General features: G+C 48.4%; 1 protein-coding gene across 9 annotated transcripts in view; it reads right to left on the reverse strand.

Moving 5' to 3' along the window:
* Positions 1 to 21,005, reverse strand: part of ANO9 (anoctamin 9) — a 52,604-nt gene that overhangs the window by 10,819 nt on the left and 20,780 nt on the right. For 5 of the 9 annotated variants that reach the window (XM_043517903.1, XM_043517900.1, XM_043517902.1 and 2 more), the window contains exons 13-25: positions 18,978 to 19,082; positions 17,698 to 17,862; positions 17,562 to 17,598; positions 16,237 to 16,348; positions 15,553 to 15,610; positions 15,242 to 15,339; positions 14,069 to 14,232; positions 12,859 to 13,011; positions 12,094 to 12,241; positions 9,997 to 10,116; positions 9,260 to 9,353; positions 7,042 to 7,150; positions 2,000 to 5,639 (exon numbers count right to left, since the gene is read on the reverse strand). In XM_043517903.1, the coding sequence (XP_043373838.1) occupies positions 5,557 to 5,639; positions 7,042 to 7,150; positions 9,260 to 9,353; positions 9,997 to 10,116; positions 12,094 to 12,241; positions 12,859 to 13,011; positions 14,069 to 14,232; positions 15,242 to 15,339; positions 15,553 to 15,610; positions 16,237 to 16,348; positions 17,562 to 17,598; positions 17,698 to 17,862; positions 18,978 to 19,082 (1,446 nt within the window). In that variant the 3' untranslated portion in view covers positions 2,000 to 5,556. Of the gene's footprint in view, positions 1 to 1,999; positions 5,640 to 5,967; positions 6,023 to 7,037; positions 7,151 to 9,259; positions 9,354 to 9,996; positions 10,117 to 12,093; positions 12,242 to 12,858; positions 13,012 to 14,068; positions 14,233 to 15,241; positions 15,340 to 15,552; positions 15,611 to 16,236; positions 16,349 to 17,561; positions 17,599 to 17,697; positions 17,863 to 18,977; positions 19,083 to 21,005 lie in introns of those variants that run through there. The other 4 variants (XM_038404890.2, XM_043517898.1, XM_038404892.2 and 1 more) reach the window with 4 other exon arrangements.

The raw sequence follows: 21,005 nt of genomic DNA on the forward strand, positions 1-21,005 counted from the left end.
CCACCCCCTTCCCGCCCCACTCCAAATGATGGACTCCTCTAAAGAGCTTGAAGCTGGCATCTCACCCTGCATCACAATGTTTCTTAAAGGTGGGAATGAGATACTTAAGTCCTTTCTAGCAGCTTAGACTAATGAAAAGAAAAAAGCTTTTAGGGACAAATTTTGCTCTCCTATGCAATTCCACTGAAACTCCCAAGGTTGCATGATGATGATAGGGGCGATATTCACTCATGTAAATCAGTAACTCTGTTGACTTCAGTAAAGCAACATTGATTTACAGCAGCTGAGAATCTGGCCCTGAGTAGAGTATGAACCTCAGGATCAGATACAGTCCTTGATTTGTACATGCAACTCCCAGTAACTACAATAAAAGCACCACTGTGGACTCAAAGCAATATATTTTGAAGCTGTGCAAGCTCATATAAGCCAGCTGTGCACTTGTTATGTACTTAGGAGTTGTTTCTATTTATTACCCTGCCTTGCCATTCTCACTGCTGAGCTAACCCTCAGCGCTTCATGGCTTTTAGATGGAGAAGCCAAACCAGAAGCTGTGATCCCTGAGACAGTGCAGTAAATAACTTTATTTTTATCGTTGGGTATGACCTGCAGCTGTACCAGGTTGGGCTGTGGGTTTGTTAGATTTTACCAGTTAAACAGGCTTTAGGCTGATCTTTACATTAAAGGGATACCTCTAAAGAAAACCCAGCCTGGCAAAAAGTGGTGGTGATAACTCAGTGCATATTACTCTTCTCTCTCACTCAGTACTGTTTTGTGGCCAGTGTGCTGTTAGAGGTGCCATCTCTAAAGAGACAGGAGTCTGACTAATTGCATCCTCCTGCTCAAATTCTCCCTGCAGTCTCAATTTGCTACTGTATTCTTCCTTGCTTTCTGTGCTAAGCTTGTAGCATTACTGTGTACAGCTTACAGTGTTGCAATTCAGAGGTGGCTGCATTTCAGTGATGTATGAAGGATTGTCTGCGTGAAGGTGCTTTGAGATGAAAGTTGCTATATAAATGTGAGTTTAGTATTAATAGCCAACATAATGCATTTTATGGTATTAAGCCAATTCAATAAAACTACTTACAATAGCTTTCACCAATGCCAGAAAGAGCATTTCAACACTCTGGGCAAAATGTGTCAGGGTTCCCTTTCAAATCCAAAAATATCACTACAGTAGGATATAGTATGCAAGTATACATAAAAAAGCAGTTGCAACAGCCCTAATGTGGATACAATTATATTGATATAAAAGTGTTTCATACACAGAAAACTTGTTCCCTTTCCCATATGGAAAAAGCTTTACCGCTATAAGCACCTTTTAGCACTGGATTGTACTGTTATAACTATTTCAGATTTAAAAACAAAAAAAACAACCCTCATTGAAATAATTATTGGTACAAAACCTGTGTGTAAATCAGGCTTACATCATAAGTGCTTTGAAAATGTTACCCTAATAAGTTTGTAAATGCCTAGCACAATGTATGTATTTTCCACCCCATACTGTATCATCTGAGCCCTTCCCAGACACTAACACACATTTTCACAACTCCCCTAAGTAGTATGGGAAGTATTATCCCCATTTTACAGATGGGTAAACTGACACCAGGATTAAAGGCTGAGCGTTCCAAAGTTGGCCAAGAGATTTGGACACCGCAACTCCAAATGCCTGTGGCAGCTTTGAAAATCTCTGCTGAAGTGACTCACCCCAGTCATACAGGAAGTTTGTGTCAAAGCTGGAAACTGACCCAAATGGCCTGTGTCCCATGCCAATACCTTAATGACTAACAACTAACAAGTTCACTGTCCTGCCCCCAAGCCCATATTTAAAATGGCCTTCACATTTCAATTCTTTACCATCCAAACCCAGCCCAACTCTTTGCTTAAACTGAAGCAACATCTTTTAAAAACAAAGTTTATTGTATAAAACTGCCTTTATTAAAAAAATTACAATATCAGTGCACAATATTTCAAGCAACCATTACTGAGCATTTTAAAATATGTACAACATACCTGGCATCCAAAATAAGGGAGGCCAGGAAAATATTTTTAATGCCACATCAGTCTGGTGATGGCTGCATTAATGACCTGATTCAGCATGGCACACAAGCACATGTGTAACCAAGCATGTGACTAGTCCACTGAAGTCGAATGGGGGGGGGGTGCCCCTGGAGTGGCCACATTGAACTTCAGTGGATTAGTCACATGATTAAAGTTACACACGTGCCTGCATGCTAGGCTGAATCAGGGCTCGATTCCCCTGCCGTGTTTCACAATCTAGTCACTTATATGTAAATAACTAATGTAGAACCTAGCATTAGCACAAAGCTGAAATCAAAAATTCACAAATCAGGGTCTTAGAAAAGCTAAGATTTTTTTGACTGCAAGACTCAGTCACTGTGCTCAGGCTGTATACTTTCTGGCATAGAGTAAATACATACTTTTTTAGAGCTGACATTGAACAAGGAAAACAGGAATGACGACAGCAAGAATCAATGTCTGGAACGTCCTGTCTCCGAGTGCTTTGTTCTCAGCCTTAATGTGATAGGGCTGGTAATGGATTTGCATTTAATTGGCTTAATTATTTAAGAAAACAAGAAAATCCTTAAATTACACATTGAAGACTTGTCTAAATACAGAATTTGCACCAATAATGGCATCCCAGCAGAAAAGTCTCATAATAAAGACAGGTCACACATTGCTAGAGGTCCATCTTTTGTCCCTCATTTTCTTGTAGTGGCTTTTCAGTGCTTTGCTCATGCTGCGTCATTGAATAGGGTCCTACTGTGACCCTTTGGGGCCATCTATTTAGAGATGTCTTCATAGACTGCGTTATTCTGATGATTTTTTTTTTTTTTTTTTTTTGAAAGTGCTGCTGTACCCTTGCATCTCCCCAGATGGCACGGCAATCAAAGATCTCTGCATGTTTCCAGGCTGCTGCATAAGGCATTAGATGGCAGTAACAGCACTGCTGGAAGGCTTGAGGGCTGTATTCCAGGAACAAATGGAATGTTCCTGGCCTCCTGTCAGCATTTGAACAGGGAGGGGACATCTGAGCAACATGACCCCAGAGCAGTGGAGGGCACCCAGGTAAACGGACAGGCTGGTCCTGGCAAGTACAGTAGGATAGAAGCTGGCATACTGTCAATTTAGTGTGAAATGAGCCGTGTGTGAATGTCAACGTTAGTCTGCACTACCTCAATATGCAAGGAACTTTCAAAGTGGATTGGAGAATAAGTATTTCTGGGCCAGTTAGTCCACTTGGAAGAATTGCAGCATGTGTGGGTGAGGAAGGTCATTCGAGTGCTCACTAGCTAACGTTAATATGATTTTAAACCCCCGCATGTGGGCAAGCCTTATATATGAATTAAACCAATTTAGCTAAACCCCTGAAACTTTGTTGCAGGAGTTTAAGTCTGTCTCACTTAGGTTTAGCTTGGCCCCGTTAAAAGGCCCCGATCCTATAATAGGCTCCAAGTCGGTGGACCCCAGCCTTCCCTGGCACTTAGTGCGAAGGGATCTTCCCACACAGGATTCACTACAGTACTGGGATCTACCTGTGCATTTGCAGATTTAGGAGTTCTCTACTGGGCATGTTCCAACTGAGCTTTAGCTCTGTGACTCTGACACTAACTTTTTTCAAATGCTAGCTGTCAGTCTTCATTGAAGGCTGACAAGGGCCCCGATCCACAAAGATACTTAAGCATTGTAATGCCTAGCTCTCAGGCAGCCTGCCACCTCGTGGAATCATAAGCCTGATCTAGGTGCTCAGGCTCCCCATACAAGGGCATGGGGAGAGTTAGGTGCCTATGGAAGGGATCTTCTGAAGCCAGCCAGCTTAGTGGGGAGTGGCCTAAACTAGCCAGGAGTGAAGTGCCAACAAGTGCAGGGTTTAAGAGAGGGAGCCACCCTACCCCATTGCTGTCCAGTGGTTAGGGTACTTGCTTGGGATGTAGGAGATTTAGGGTAAGGCCCTGCTCTGCACCCTTACCTAGGAGGAACTCCTGTGATCCAGTGGTGTAGCTAGGGAGGGAGCGGGGCAGCGGCAGTGGCCACTCCCGCATTGAGCACAAGTGGCACCTTGTCAGTGTCTTGGCGCCTTTTAAATTTTCCCGCTGCGGTGCTTTTACTCACCCGGCAGTGCTCCGGCTCATCGGTGGCACCCCAGGGGCAGGACCTTCAGTGCCGCCAAAGACACCCAGAGTACCGCTGGGTGAGTAAAAGTGCTGCAGCGGGTGGTGCCTTTTATTTAAGATTGCTCCCCCGTTCCCTCCCCCTGGCTAGGCAGCTGCTGTGATCACTTTAGTAAAAGAGAGAAGAGCAGCTTTCTTGGTAATGGAGGTGTACTGGAGCACTGAGGGTCTCCACTGGAAGGAGGAGTACTGGTGAGACGTATGAAATACAAAGGGGATAGAGAAAGTAAGCAATCTACTCCCCAGCCCAGCCAGCAGAGCCCAGTTTAATGACAAGTGAAGGATTAAAATGAACTACTGAAGATAAAGCCAGGTTGCCTGCCGTAGATTAGCATCAGCTGGCCTGACTCAATGAAATGCTAACACAGGATCTCTGAAAGGATCCAAGGGCTGGTTTACATTGGCCAGCAATTGGTGTCACTCGCTGTGCCAGAGCAAGTCCCACATACAGCTGAGAAGAGCCTCAATCTGCTAAAGTGGAACCAACTGCTGTTTGAAACAGAGGTGAACTCCACCCTTGCCAAACACAGTATTTCCTTGTGCGTATTTGGAGTTTGCAGTGGCTGGTCACTGAGTAATGGAATGAGGGCAAATTCTCAATGTAGACAAGACCTCAAAGTGCTTTAGATATTAATTATTTAAGCTGCACAGCATCCAGGTGAGGTAGATAGGTGTCTGCCCCATAACATCAACTGAGGCACCAAGAGGTTAATTTGCACAAGGTCAAACATCAATACAGTAAGAACCAGGGATCAGGAATCTGGTTTCTCAAGATCAATTCCATCTAAGTCAAGAAATAGGTCTTAGACATAGGATAGGAAGGAGAGTGTCAGTTGGGACAGAGACTGTCCCTCCAAACTGGGGACAATGTTGGTACAGCAGACAGGGTAACTCCACCCATCCCCATAGGACTTAGGCCTTGTATGGTATTTCCTCTTAACAATATGGGAAGTGGGTGCAGGGGTAAAATCATGTCTGCCCCTGATGGTGAAAAAGCATGACAAATTTAGCAAAAAAAAAACCTAACCCTTTTTAGCCTTCTTTGAAAATCAGACAAAATGTTATATTTGGCCAACACTGCAAAGGTTTCCCCCCAGCTCTGAGACATCTTTAAAATGCAGCATTTCTTAAAGATTCCCTCTTCTTCCCTGCCACAGTGAGATTCTAAAGGATCTGCTCATGCAAGTTTACGATTGCACTGTTTCCCCCACAGTTAAGAGGCAAAGTCCAAAACAATAGGAGAGAATGAACTGCAGTTGCAAGGTTTGTGGGAGGTGCTTGTATAGTGCCTCCAAAGCCCACTGTCCTGCTGGATACTGGGTCTGCAGTCTCTGCTTCTGACCCCTACCATGTGCTCAGTGACTTGCTACACTTCTGTAGAGCGATCCATTATGCTGGAAGATACAGAAACAATCCAGGTAGTTCCAGTGACATCAGCAGAGTTATTGAACAGAACAATCAAAATTGAAATGAGTAAGAACCAGTGAGAAGGACTGGTCAAAAATATTCTAGCAAACCTATTTTACTGTGGCAAGCAGGGTTTCAATTAAAAGGCTTTTTGTGGAAAGAGTCTGCTAGTCTCAGCAAATTTATATTATATTGGAAAAAAACCCAAATTGCAGAAAGCTAACATATTTTGATTTGGATATACCATCACACTGTCTCCTGGAACTTGTAGTTCAGTTCCCCCATGTCCCCATTCTCCTCTGTGGACTGGGTTTCCTAGCTGGGCTACATCTCCCATAATGCAACACGATATAGGACTCCCATGACTTACCACTTCCCTTTATTAATAGAGGGAGACTGGTGCTTCATGTGAAATACAGTCCAACCTACAAAGGAGAATGACAGCATGAAGCATCTGAACTACAGCTCCCATTGGCATTACAGCAGCATTTCTTCAGTTTTCAGCCGATATATTTAAATTGACTTTTCGCCAAAAAAAAGTCAAAATTTTTCCATGGAAAGTTGAGAAATTTTCGTTTCTGTGGAAGTTTTCTGGAGGGGAAGTCCCCTCCCCAAAATCCCTAAATTTTCTGACCATCTTTAGTTTTGAGTCATCTAATCCAGGGGTTCTCAAGCTGTGGTCTATGGATTAATAAAGGGCTGTGGAGCCCTCCCTCATGCTCTGCAGAATGAGGAATGTGGCTAGCCAAGCACAGGGGGATTGGGAAGGCAGGAGGGTCCCTCAGAGGTGCACTCTGTCTCTTGTATGAGGCCATTTCCAGAATGAAAAAAACTGGAGAATCACTGGGCTAAATCAGGGGCCAAGGATGGATTGCACCTTCTATTCCCCAGTCTAGTTTTAAGCGAAACCCAGGACAGTGCTTCCACTGCTTCCTTTGGGAGGCTAACCAATGCTTGCAGGACTCTCTTCTAAGAAGTCAGATGCCACCAGCCTCCATCTCACACTTCCTGTACTGAACAGGCCGGTTAGATGTCAGGAGGTTGACCTGTGGTAGAATTGGTAGTTAAGACCCTAGGATGCCTAGGCTTTGCCAGTGGAGTAGAGAGGACACTTGGCCAACACAGACCATTTATCATCTCTTATACTGACTCCGGCCTGGGCAGAATGTAAGCTGTTGTCAAGCCCCGCCAGAGACCATTCTGTTCCACCTTTCTGCTCTGCCCACTCCTATTCAGAGAGTAGCCCTTTGAGTGGAGCGGTGGTTGAGGGAGAGTAGCTACTATTAATGGTATCTGTGCAGAGGAGGTCCAGTCACTAACCCCAAGGTCACACAGCCAATCAGGACAAGAAGCCAGGTCACCTGCTTTAGATCACACTGCCTTCCAGGTGACAGCGCGCTCCAGGACCCTTCACAGCTATTCCTAGGACAACACACCTACCCGAGTTCTCCCTGTAGATTTTCATATTTTCTCTGCAGGTGCTGATTCTTAACCCATTGGGGGATGTCAGGTACATACCAGGCTGCAATCAACTTGCTGCACAGAGCCACGTGCTGAAATGAGCAAGCAGAGTCCACCATGCAGTCAGAACCCGTTCTCAGGGGAGACAAGCTGAGATCAGTGACCCAGCAGTGATTAGCAAGGACTAATAGCTCCATGGCCATGCTCAGCTGCTACATTGGCATATACCAAGTACGCGAGCCAATCCAGTGCCCAATCCAACTCCCATTGAAATCAATCAAGATTCCCATTGACTTCAGTGGGAGTTCGATCGGAGTCAAAATACACACACACACACACACACACACACACACACACACACTGCTGCATCCAGGGATGATTCATGGGGTAAATGCCTCCCAATAGGGCCCCAAATACAGGCTACTACGGGACCTCCCCCGCAAAATATCAAACTCCCCCTCATTCCAGTCCTGGGAAACCTGGGCCAGAGTGGGTGGCAGATCAAGCCATGAGGACCCACAGTCCCTGGTTTCTCTTAGCTTTATGTCTGACTCTGGCTGCACCCCACACTCCTTTTTGAAATGCCAGCTTTGCAATGGTACCACTGCCAGCACAGCTGACTTGAGGCTGTCCTAATTTGCTCCAGCCAAGAGCAGTGGCTGTTTTTCCTGCTAGGCAATGCCATGTCCAGGTGACTAAAGGGCAACTGGCAAGTGAGCAAGGGACTAACAGCAGGAGGGAGTGATTGTCAGCAGGGGCACAGGGTAGGGGAGAGGGAAAGCGATTGTTGGACTAGATTGATAACTGGTATATTTCTGATATAGAAAATTTAAGAAAAGTGACTCCACAGCAGACTCCAGAATTTGGCCTGACCATTAGAAAGAAATAAGTTTCTCAGCCACCCTGCTGAGTCTGTTGATTGAAATTGCCTGTTAGTTTTACAAGATCAGTGTTAACTGTAGAAGCACATCCAGAGACAAAGAGATTGTTCTCAAAGTAACAAGAGAACAGCTGTCCTTTATGGCTGGTACAACTTTGTTTTCCTGAACTCTGGAATAAGATGTGTGAATCCCCCACTCTTGCATGCTTATCTTGTTAGTTTCCTTTTAGATATAACAAGAGGGATGAATAGACTTACTGAAGTCTACCATGTCCCTCTGATTTTAGTATGGTTATGTTAAAGGATGAGTGGGCGATAGAATGCAGATGTGACAAGATATGTGTTGGAGTGTGATTGTATGTATGATTCAATGAGGAACGAAAGATTAAAGGTTGAGGTGCCAGCCCTAAAATAGGACCGTTTGGCTGAAAAATACAGTGGACAAGATAGCCCGATAACCCTAAGGGCATACTTGCCCCAAGAACAGGAGGGCCGAAGAAAAAGAGAACATACTGTCATTCCGTCATTGCTGTGTCATCTGCGTGAGAACAGTCATTGATTACCATTTCAAAACACGAGAACAGCATGACGAGGAAAATACATGAGGATGGATCCCTGTAAGAACAGACCCTGAAGACTCAGGACTTTGGGTCTGATTCTGCAAACCAACTTCCAGGAGCATCAGATGCGCATCTGATAAGGCCCTGCTCCCTCTTCGTGTCCAGGCCACCTGGCCAGTGGCTTGGCACGAGCAACTTTAAGGCTGGTAACTATGATAACATCCTCCAATGAAGTGAGCTGTAGCTCACGAAAGCTTATGCTTAAATAAATTAGTTAGTGTCTAAGGTGCCACAAGTCCTCCTTTTCTTCTTGCAGGACCTGTATGTGTATACATGAACATGTGAATGAATGTGAAATTGAATGGAATGTTATAGGTATAACTGACTGCTTACTATGATTCTTTCTGTATTCACAATAAACGTGGCATTTTGCCTTATCCCCTTTAATAAGATCCTGATGGTTTTTATTTTATTGGTATAACATGATGATAGTGTGGGTGAGTGCAGGAGAATACGGAGGAGAGTCTGATGCAAAGGGGCAGTGCCAAAATAAAGGAGCTAATTGCCTCACTGAAGAGGTCAGGCTGGGGACAAGAGAAGGAAGCCAGTGCGGAAGCAGCACCCTCAGAGTGCCCAGCCAAGCATGCTCACATTCTCCACTGCCCAATCACTCCCCAGGGAAGAATGAGTGACTCTCTTTCCCCCACCGCCTCGATCTCCTTCCCCATGCCGACTCCAGAACCACCGTCCACAGCACTCACCTCAAATAAAATAAGGAAGGCGAGCCGGGCTGCGAAAACGTGCCAGAACTGGACAGAGTAGTTGTAGTCATCGGAGTTCCTGTAATCCCGGTACCTGCAGGACAACACCCATCAGCTCTGTGTACACTGCCCATCAAATCCCATCCCACACTGGTCACCCTCCATCTCTCCGCACCCCCCGCCCCGAACTGTGAGTCACAGGAGTTAGTGGTGGGAGAGGCCTACTGGTTCATTTACTCCCTTTCCTGCTTGGCCCCAGGGCAGCCTTGTTCAGTTCAGGTATATACGACTGAGGCAATAGGGCTTCCTCCAGCTGACCCTCCCGTTGTCCACTCACAGATCCCCAGCTGGCATAAAGGAGCATAGATCCATTGATTTCAGGGGATCCAAACTGATTTACACCAGCTATGGATCTCAGCTTCCACACTTACTGGGAGAGCGAAAGACGAAGGGAGGCATGCCAATATTACCTTAAAACATTCAAGATATTTTTTATAGACTATATTTGCAATATTTGTTGGGGATGGGTGGGAGGGTATTATTGTGAGGTTGTGTACAAGGGTGCTGGAACAATTTGTATAGTGGGGGTGCTGAGAGTCATTGACCCAAACTGTACACCATGTATATAATGGAAACCACTTCAAGCCAGGGGGTGCAGCAGCACCTCCAGCACCCCTAGTTCCAGCACCTATGGACGTGTGACTGGATGATGGATCCATGCTATTGTCCTCTTTTACCTGCATTCTGTGATCTCACTCCTCATAAAATCTGGAAGCTTTTCGGGCAGCTTCATCTGCCACTCAAAGTCCTGGACACGGAACACCGAGAGGCTGTTGTTGATGTAACCTGTCAAACAGCTGCATAGGGAGAAAACATGGCACTAGACAGTGGCTTAATAGTGCCCCAATGGGGTCGTCCAGGCAAGGATACCCAGGTGAGGATTAGAAGAGATGTGCATCTTTAGCTCGCTTTCAGGCAGTTCTTTTCAGGGTGGGAATCTAAGTCCTGATCCTGCTCTTATTGAAATTAATGGCAAAAGCCCCACTGACTTTGATGGTGCAGGAACAAGGCCTCAGAGCTGCTTATTAAAAATCATAAAATACACAGTGTTTCCTAAGCATAAGAACTGTCTCTGCAAAGTGCTGAGCACCTTCAACTCCCATGAGGGCCGAGGGCTCTTATTAACTCCCAGGACGTGCTCAGGCCCTGGCATGAATGGGCCCATAGCTCAAGAAACATTCCCCATCCCAGAGAGTAATGTAAAGGGCTGATTCTGGATGTTGCCCAGCACCCTGAGTTCCCAGTGAAGTCAAGGGAATGGAGGACACACTACCTTGTGCAGGATCCAACTCAGAGACAAGACAAGGCATGGAATGCACAAGGAGGAGAGACTGTTGGTGAAAAGGGAGAGGGGATGGATTTTTGGAGCAGTGCAATGTAAGGGGGTGGGATTTAGAATCACAGAATATTAGGGTTGGAAGAGACCTCAGGAGGTCATCTAGTCCAACCCCCTGCTCAAAGCAGGACCAACCCCAACTAAAGCATCCCAGCCAGGGCTTTGTCAAGCCGGGCTTTAAAGACCTCTAAGGATTGAGATTCCACCACCTCCCTAGGTAACCCATTCCAATGCTTCACCACCCTCCTAGCGACATAGTGTTTCCTAATATCCAACCTAGACCTCCCCCACTGCAACTTGAGACCATTGCTCCTTGTTCTGTCAACTGCCACCACTGAGAACAGCCTAGCTCCATCCTCTTTGGAACTTCCCTTCAGGTAGTTGAAGGCTGCTATCAAATCCCCGCCCCCTCCCCTTCTCTACTGCTGACTAAATAAGACCAGTTCCCTCAGCCTCTCCTCGTAAGTCATGTGCCCCAGCCCCCTAATCATTTTTGTTGCCCCCTGCTGGACTCTTTCCAATTCGTCCACATCCTTTCTGTAGTGGGGGGAGGAGTGGAAGGGGAGAGAGAGGGTGCTTCTTAGAGAGGGGCTGAGAGACTGTTCCAGACTGGGACTAATCCACTCTTTTAGTGCTTGACCAAACCACACAATTAAAACAATCAATTATTGACTCCACATGTAGAGAATTGGATCACATTGTAGGAACTGGGTGGCCCAGTGTGAAAAAAAAACGACCAAGTGCACTCTTGCAGTGCTAACAGCCACAGTTAACAGCTGTTTGTTCTTTTTTTTATTTTACCACAAAATGTAAGAGCTTCCCTATGGATTTCTGTGTGGATTACTTTAGTGTCTATTTCAAAAGTAGGCATTAATTAGTTTGAATAGCCAAAACGACCAGCAGCCAGTGAATGGGTATCTTTTTGGTAGTCATCTGAGCACAATTAGCAGGTGTTTGCATTGTTTGTGTACAAAGCAGATACCAACTTGTCAACAGATCTGCTCTGCCCTGTGCAAATGGTAGTGGAAAATAACTTTGGCTGCCGTTCTTGCTCATCCCTCTAGAGGTCACTACCTCACCTGTGCCAAATCTGGCTGTTCTTTATCCCTCTGCAGGCTTCCCAATAGCCTACTGTGCGTCTTAGAGCAAGGACTGCTGGGAAGACAACCATGCAGCCTCACATCCTACAGGGAACTCTCAACCCTGGGAGCAGCTGCAGCTCCAAGAACTCGTGGGGACCATCCCAAGAGCCACAAGGAGCGAGGGGGAACATAGGGTAGCAGCAGAGCTCCCGCTGACCTGGCAGGGCTTTGCCGCCCAGTGGTGCTGGGAGAGATGGCTTTCCCCACGCAGCAGGGACAGGCTCACTCAGACACAGAAAGCGAGCAAGGTGGCTGCGGTTCTGGAAACGCTGTGGCAGTTGTGGGATGACACTTACTTGATATCAGTGCGGTTCTGCAGCTTGCACGGGCTGTAGGTGTATTTGTAGACCTGCATGGGGATGAAGTCTGAGGTGATGGCGATCACCAGGCCGTTGCCGATGACGGCCAAAATACCAATGGCCTCCAGAACCTGCAGCCAGATGCCTGCAAGAGAATAGAAGTCAGACACATGCTCAGCTAGGCACGCCGACAGCTGTGCTAGTGCCCAGGACACTGCTCTGCGAGCTTTGCCATTGCCACGAATGGGAGGAGGATTGGGCTTGACCAGGCTGATCTCTGGAGTTGTGTTCAGTGGGGCACAGCATGGTGGCCCAGCACAGCAGCTGTGCATCAGCAAGAGCGCAACAATGATGAGCCTTATCCAGTACTGTATCCGCCCACTGATGTGGGCGGACAGGCTGCATATGAATGTGAGGAACTAGCAATGCATTCTTGGCCAAAGCAAAGCGTATCTAGATTCTACCCATGCCTCTACCAATGCGCCTCAGTCCTGACTTACAGCCCCTCTGCTGTTCCAGTCCTGCCCCTTTCCCCCTCTCCCCCCAGCTCTTCAAACGCACCCTCTATCTCTAACTGTCCCCTGGAACAGCAGAAACGGGAGCAGACAACGTTCTGGCACCGTGGCTTAGGGAAAGAGTCGGTTGCAGTAGTTGGTGCCATTGTTAAGTCTTGGGGTAGGATTAGCCCTCCCCCCCCCCATAGTGTCTTCTTTATTGGGCCTATCTCTTCATGGAGAGCCCCTCCCCTTGGCCCCTGCTCACCGATGTCTTTGGCTTTCCTAGGCACTATGCGCCTCTGCAGCTGCACCATCTTGATGGCATCCAGCCGGATCTCAAAGAGGTTATTGAAGAAGGCCATTAGCGGGGCGAGGGGGAAGGCAGCCACAAAGATGGTGGTGAAGCTGTACTGGATCACTGAGAACAGGACAAAGCACAGGTCCCGTGAGGGAGCTGTGGGGACATCCAGCTAGACCACAGGTCCCAGTACTTACTGTATGCGCGATGCCTCAGAGCCAGATGTTGGCTTGGCAACGTGAGAGGATGAGTCAGACTCTCCCTCTAGCCCTCCCTGTGATCTGCTCACTTCATGGCTGTAGCCATAGAAGGGCGGGGGGGAGGGGGGGAGAAATCAGGAGCTGCATGCCCAGTTCTAATTTCTCCAATGCCATCCATGCAGGAGTGATCCCAGAGGGGTGAGACCTTGACTCTGCCCCCATTCCCCAAAGTGCAGGCTGCTCAGCTGAACAGGGATGGGGGGAGGAAAGGGGAGAGTAGTAGCTAGCAATCAAGAGCCAGTACCCAAATGCTACCAGAAGCAAGGGCAGGAAAGGAATTGGCCGTCCCTGAGGCACAAATCCTTCCCAAGCCGCACAGTTACCTGCCAGATCTTGCTTGGGGCAAGATGTGTGCAAGTGACCCCTAGCACATGTGTGGGTGAATCTGCCTAGTCTGTGCCCATTTCTCCCTGGGCTCTGCAGTCTTAGCACAGGAATGGGCTACAGACTGGGTGAGCTGCAGGGCTGGTTCCCTTGTACCTTCCCCTCAATGGTAAATGCAGAGTCACCAAGCCTGACTGCATTCCACAAGTGGAGACCTAGGACCTGCCCCCACTCCCAAGGATGTGAATGGGCGTTTGGTATTACTGTTCTGTCACAGGGGTGGCCAGTTTCTCTCACAGGAGCCCCAGTCCAGCTAGCTGCAAGAGTATGACACCCCCTTAACCCCAACATCAGGAACTGGACCCCTGAAGCAGGAAGCATAGTCATGCCCAGCTTGGAGGGCATTCAGAACACCCTTTGTGTACTGGGTGCAAGGAAACCTGGGTGAGCAAGCAGCTAAAACCTGCTGCCCCTGGAGTAAAACTGACCCCAAGAGAAGAGGCAATGGGAATGGGCAGGCATGTGGCCAGAACACAGCACCTGAGAACCAGGCATTCCCTGCTGCCCACTAGTGACCCCAGAGCACCACATACTCATTTCCAAGAACTCGTCGAACAAACTGAAGACATTGACCTCGCTGAGTTGGTAGTTCTTGAGCCACTGCTCCTTGCAGGAGTCCTGGGGTCCTTTCTCCATGTGAACTTTGTCTTTGTTCTTTGAGTTGGCAAGCGACTTTAGGAACCTTAATTTTAGCCAGCTGCAGGGACAGTAACACAAGGGCAGAGGGATGAGGGATATATGCTAAAGAGCCAAGTGTGGGGGCTACCAGAGCAGCTCCATGCACTGGGCCAACGGTAACACCTCTGGAACACCGACATGGAGACTTGAGCAGTGGGTTGGTTCTGTGGTAAGGTCTCACACACACACGCACTCTCCTCTTTCCTCTCTCTCAAACACTTTCCGCTGGTGTGATTGAGGGAATTCTTACTGATAGCAGAAGGCAGTTTCCGTCTATAAGATGACCCAATAGCTGTAGTTTACCTATGGCCTGACTGTGAATCCCGTTCTGACATTGATGAGCACATACTCATGAGACTAATCTCACTAAAAGCAACAGGGCTATTTTGGTGTAACTGCTCCCCAAGACAAGTAAAGTTGGGGCCTAAAAATTCAGGAAGTGGCAAACATACTAAATAGCTTGGAGGGCCATTCCAAATGTCAAAGAAAATTAGCTTTAAAAGAAAAATGGAGTGAGTATTTAGTGTCGGGTCAAGGTGCCAGTAAGAGCTAGGCCAAGCTGTTCATGGGGAATAATTTATTCAGTGAGTTCAGCCCTTTTTCTGTCTGATTTGTCCAGGTGCAAAGCCCTATTTGATTTATTTGTTCTTTTCTCAAATTGTTTTTGTGACGAGGTCTGAGCTGAACTCTGCGTATGGACCTTCCTGTCCACTGTTCTGTATTCTGAATGCATTTTTCTGGCTCTGTGATTAGGCACACTGGCACATGGTATTGTTCCTGTCCCCTGACTGGATCTACTTCAGAGACTACAACTTCTTTCTCCAGAGAGAGATTTCATTCTCATGAAGAGAATTTGCTGACTGAACTTCTCTCAGCAACTGGCCTCACACTCGCTTTCCCCAGATACTGCCTGGGGGAATCCAGTTAAAGTTTGTAATCAGAGCAGAGTGCTTCCGCAAGCAGAAACATACAATTCAGACATGTGAGCGCATCCTACTGGCCTGAATGCCTAGGGTGTGCTGACTTACGGGGTGAGGTACTCCACCAAGTTACTCAGGGTCTGCTTGAGGGTCATTATGATGGCCATCTGGATAAAGAGATCAGTGATGCAGCCACTGGGGTGGCACTGCAAAGAGAAGAGAGTTATACTGTGCAGACCAGATGGGCTGGCTTTGGGACAAAGGGCTGGGTGCTAGATACATGGGCCAGGAAGAACCTGGAGTGATTGGAAGGGTTGTACTGGGTAGAAGGAAGCAATGGTTTTAACAGAGACAGTGCCAGGGATGTGGGTGGGGAAGGGGCAGAGAGGGCATTAGAGCACTATGGACAATTTACTCACCTCCTCCAGCCTCCACTTGCCAGCTATGCGCACGTAGTTCCCAGGATGGCCATTAATCCTGACCAGGAGAGTGCAGAGTTAAATAGGCCTGACGCTGGTGCTCCTAGCACCTGCCTCTGTAAGCAGGGAGGGTAATGACTCCCCTGGGACAGAGACCCAGGCACCAAAGGGGAGAGAGAGAGAGAGACAGGTACAGAGACTGAAAGAAAGAGAGAGGGGGTGGAAGACAAACAGGTGGAGTCGAGCGCACCAACCCAGCAAGAGAGGGACAGACAGAAACCGAGAGAAAGACGAGCCAGGAGAGGTGGAGAACTACACCCCCCAGCCCAAAAAACAAGGGTGAAATCCTGGCTCCATTGAAATCAATGGCAAAATTCCCAGTGACCTCCAGGGGGCCAAGATTTCACCCACAGAATCAACATCCAGGAAGTCAGGCTGCAGGAGCCCTCTCTCACTCACTAGCAGCACCAGCCTTCTTTATCCCTGCCACCAGAGCAGCCAATCCCCTCCCCCTGCAACCAATGGTTAGAAGCACCAGGCAAACCTGACTGGGTTTATGGGCCTCCCTAGGGTGATTGGCCCTGGATGTGTGTTACAGTACTAATGCAGACTTCCACCCGGGGTGAACAGGTACAGCTCCTTCTGTGCCGAGTGACCCCAGCTGGGGACCTGGCCAGGGCTCACCTTCCCAGGAAGAAAGCGATGTAGATCAGCGAGGAGAAGTAGGTGAAGAACTGGAAGGTGAATATTTTCACAGTGAAGATGTTCTCACGTTCTGAGAACGTCCTCGGAGTCTCTGGAAACGGGAGTGCAGGTGGCTGGGTTAGTCACAGCAGCAGGAGCCCCCCCACCCCCCATCCAACCTCTTGGACAGGCACCTTCAGCCCGTCGTGCTTTCATTCCAAAGCACTTGGCCTTTTAGTGACCCAGAATCCCCTGGACCTGAACCTGATCCCCCTGGATTTGTAGCCCCAGTTCTAGTGAGCCTCAGCAATCCCAGGACTTTGACACAGTGGTCCATGTACTTGTGGCTTCCATTACGGCAATCAGCTGTGCCGGGGGCTACACTCACACTAGAGCTGGGCAGGATAGGCACCGATTTCACCAGCTCTCCAGCAGCTGCCCTGGCTTCCTGTTAACGTCGGGGTGCAATCTGACATGCTAACTTGACTCTGTGAAGCCCTGCCCGGCTGGGCGCTGGCTCTCTGCCAGACTCACCTCTCTTTACATGAGGCTTGGTAGCAGCTGAGATCAGAATTGGGGCTGGAGAAGAGAGTCCCTCTACTTAGCTATCTGAGGCTAGTGGCCTCCCAATGGAATACCCTTGACCCTGGAATTACTCCCGGCCTGTTGTGCTCATTAGAGCTCTAGCCAGGGCTTATTTCATTTGCCTAGGGGACAGAGGAGGTGGCAGCAGCAATTCCCTTCTTTTTGAGTGGTGAACCAGCAGTGGTTCTCAACCAGGGGTCCAGGACCCCCTAGAGGGCCTCCAACAGGTTTCAGGGGTCAAGCAGGGCCAGCATTCGACTCGCTGGGGCTGAGGGCAGAAAGCCAAAGCCCCACCACTTGGAGCTGAAGCTCAGGTCCCTGAGCCCCACCACCCAGGGCTAAAGGTGAAGCCTGAGCAATGTAGCTTCATGGGGGACCCTGGGGCAGGGGGCCCCAGGCAATTGCCCTGCTTGCAACCCCCTAACGTTGGCCCTGGCTTTTATATGTAGAAAACCAGCTATTGCGGCACAGGTGGGCCATGGAGTTTTTATAGCATGTTGGGGGGGGGCCCTCAGAAAGAAAACGGTTGAGAACCTCAGCTGTCCAGGAGCTAGGTGGCGTTAGTATATTTCAAGATATTCTGTACAAGTAGCTGCGAGGGCCAGAGCGAAAAAGCCCATTGATATCAATGGAAAGACTAGGCCCCTTTTAGAGCTCCACCAACAATGTTCCGGATGAATCCAGCCAGCTGCGCTGGAGGATGCTAGATGCAGGGTGAATACAGCTGCACTTTGCCTTACCCAGGTCACAGAGAAAGAGCGCCACATGCCTGTTCACCTGCAACACAGGAGAGGGAGGGTGAAAGGGGAGAAGGGACGGGCAGGGTGTTTGATTGTGGGAGAATGAGGAGGGCTCCCACCACGCAGCGCTCCGTACCTTGGTCATGACAATGATGGTGATGTAATGCAGCACGGCCCCCGTCATCACCGCCATGGTGCTGGCCCATTCTTGGATGAACTCGAAGTTGCTTTGGGTGAAGAGGACAGTCGCCACCACCCGGTAGATGACGAGAGCGTGGGCAATGCCAATGAGCATGGTGATCTGGAAGGGCAGCATGTCGTCAGAGCTCTTGCGGCGATTAGAGATGGGAGGAGCAGGGGAGGCAGGTAATGAAGGTGGATGGGGAAACTGAGCAAACTGGGTGCATGGGGACGAGGGGGACGACAGACTTAAATGCAGCTAGAGGATGGGTTCTGTGCGCTTAACAGCTGCAGGTCAAGATCCAGGCCCTTAGTGCCTGCACCCAGCCTGCAGGGTGGAATGCCTCTGCCCGGCACAGTTTCTGGGAGGAGCGAAATGGTTAAATACAGAGGACATTGACCAGCGGTGGAGGAGCAAGTGTGTGCATGTATGGTCCGACGTTGCTGGCACTCCCATTGTGGACTCTGCGCCCCCCCCGCCCCATCATGAGTAGAGTAATAGTCACCCATCCTGTTTCTGCCCCCGCTGACCCCCTGCCCCAGGTGTACAGTTTGGATAGGTTTTCCCTACACCATTTCCCCTGTAGCACAGCATGTAGGAAGGGATGGGTGCTGGGACTCTCTCTCTGCAGCAGCATGGCAGAATGGCAGGCAGCTGCCACGTGCCAGTGAGCTCACAGGAAACAAACTGGCCTTTTCCGTGCAAATGGCGGCCTCCCTGCCATCCCTGTGTGAGTTTAGTGCCCAAGTGACAGCCCTGCAGACTGAACACGACCCCCCACCTGTCTATCCAAAGACCAGGCAAAGGACATGCAGCCGCAGTTTACGTTTTCCACAGAGTGACTGCCCTGCAGATGGGCTTCACTCCTCTCTAGTAGCGGGCTAGGAACGCACGGTCTGCAGGCCCACTCAATCCCTGCCCGCTCAGAGACTGGGCCAGTTAATGCAGACTCATCGGGGGGCAGGTTTTAGGAACCAAACTGAGATCACTACACAGGCCGCCAAGCAGCCATACAACGGCGAGGACTTGAAATCTCCACCACCCTGGGCCAGAAGCCACTCGGCATCTTAGAGCTAAAAGGCTCTGCAGCCCATCCCCAGCCCCTGAAGCTATTCCATGTCCTGTCCCCCTTCAAACGCTTTTCTGTGTCATTCACTTCACAACCACACACGTCTTTAGCTCAATGCTGTCAAAATCCTCAAACCTGTGGAGGTGTCTGAGCCAATAGCACGTACCATAAGCAGGACTAAGAAAAGCAGGATAGTGCTACGGATATAAGAGTGCCGGTACTCCTTGAGGGTATGCTCTGGGTTATTGATCAGCTGCAAGGCCAGCTCCTCCTGGGGATGGGGGGAAAAAGAATATGCATCAGAGCCATACACTAGGGAAAAGCAAGCCATGGGCAGTGTAGTGCCTCGCATATGTCAATGAGATGGAAGCATGCGATGAACATGACATGTGCTGGCAGGGCAGAAGAGGAACAGGAATTATAGCAGATCCTAAGGTAGTTTCTTCATGTAGCCTGCATGTCAAAGCCTGAAATCTCCCAGACTGGCTAGCACAGGGTCTCCATAACTTGGCCTGGATTGGACATTCCTAGAAATGGCTGTGGGTTATATCATGCATACAGGCATGTTGCAGACTGATCTGATTGACCCCAGTCTTTATAAACAGGAGTGACAGTAGTTCCTGTGCTGTGCACTAATGCATAGCCTACATCTAAAACTCTTTCAGGGAAAGGACTTCAGGGGCCCTGCACTCCTTTCCTAATAAAGGTAGGAAGATCTGGGGGCACCTCTCCTACAGCAGTGCCTCAATAATCCCAGTTCAGACTCCTGCAGCGTGAGGATCCCCCTCTGCAGTACCAGCTGGGATCGCAGTGGTGAGTGTCCTCCCAGCATTGCCTTTACTAGCAGCAGTTGGAACAAATTTTCCATATGCCTGTACACAGCCCAGCATTCGCCTGCCTACTGGCAAGAGAGAGACAATGGCACAGGGAGGGAGTGAAGTTTACTGTGTGCAGGTCTGGTCTCCCATGTTTAAGAAAGATGAATTCAAACTGGAACAGATGCAGAGAAGGGCTACTAGCATGATCCGAGGAATGGAAAACCCACCTTATGAGAGGAGACTCAAAGAGCTTGACTTGTTTAGTCTAACCAAAAGAAGGTTGAGGGGAGGTAGGATTGCTCTCTATAAACACATCAGAGGGGTAAGTACCAGGGAAGGAGAGGAGTTATTTAAGTTAAAGTGTCAACGTGAATGTGACGTTATACCCCATATTCTTCACAGAACTATTGTTATGATATGAATATGGCATAACTAAGATGTTTTATGCAAGATGGATCATGTGAGAGATCATTGGAAAGGTTCTGATTTACTGAATGTGATTCTCCAATTTGAGTGCACGCATCAGCTCTATATCTAAAGTTAGGAATATGGACTGTAACAATTACAACTGGGTGTGCATTTGGGAGACACCCACCAGACAATAGGCCAGACTTGATGGGCCATTAGGAAGAAACAACAAGACTAGGAAGATACTAATCTCTCCTTCCTGTAGCTGTGACACTACTAGGTCAGGTGGTCCTGTCACCTGACACTTAAACATTATCTTGGACTTCTTGTAATTTTGCACTAAGAGGAGAGGGGGAATGGGTCAAGTTTGGGAAACACCTTATGTAAATCTTATTTACAGGTGCTGAGGACGGCAAATGGGACTTTACTCCATTGTCTGCCTGTCCAAGAAGAAAGACTGCGAAAGACACCTGAAGGGAAGGCAAGGGGGGAGACCAGACAGAGACAGGGGTCCAGTCTGGAACTCTAAGCTACAGAAACTTTGCAGCCTGCCTAACATAACATTTAGGATAAGAAATTACATTTTGTAACCTGTTTCTTGAGCGTATTAAGCTTAGCTTGCATATTTTGTTTTATTTGCTCAGTAATCTACTTTGTTATCTCTTATATTCACTTAAAGTCTGCCTTTTATAGTTAATAAATTTGTTTTGTTTATTATTAAAACCCAGTTTGTGCAATTCCTAACTGGGGAGAAAAGAAGTTGTGCATCTCTCTCTTTACATTGCGGGAGAGGGTGAATTTTTACAAGTTTGCACTGTGAAGCTCTTTCTATACAGCTCAAGACAGTATTATTTTGGGTTTATTCCCCAAAAGAGATGTGCACATGAACACTGGATGAATCCTCTCATACAGAGCTGACTTCAGTCTGTGTCTGCAGCGGGGTGTGGCCCTACCTCTGTGTGTGCAGG

Source organism: Dermochelys coriacea, chromosome 6, assembly GCF_009764565.3.
Source record: "Dermochelys coriacea isolate rDerCor1 chromosome 6, rDerCor1.pri.v4, whole genome shotgun sequence".
NCBI classification, from domain to species: domain Eukaryota; kingdom Metazoa; phylum Chordata; order Testudines; family Dermochelyidae; genus Dermochelys; species Dermochelys coriacea.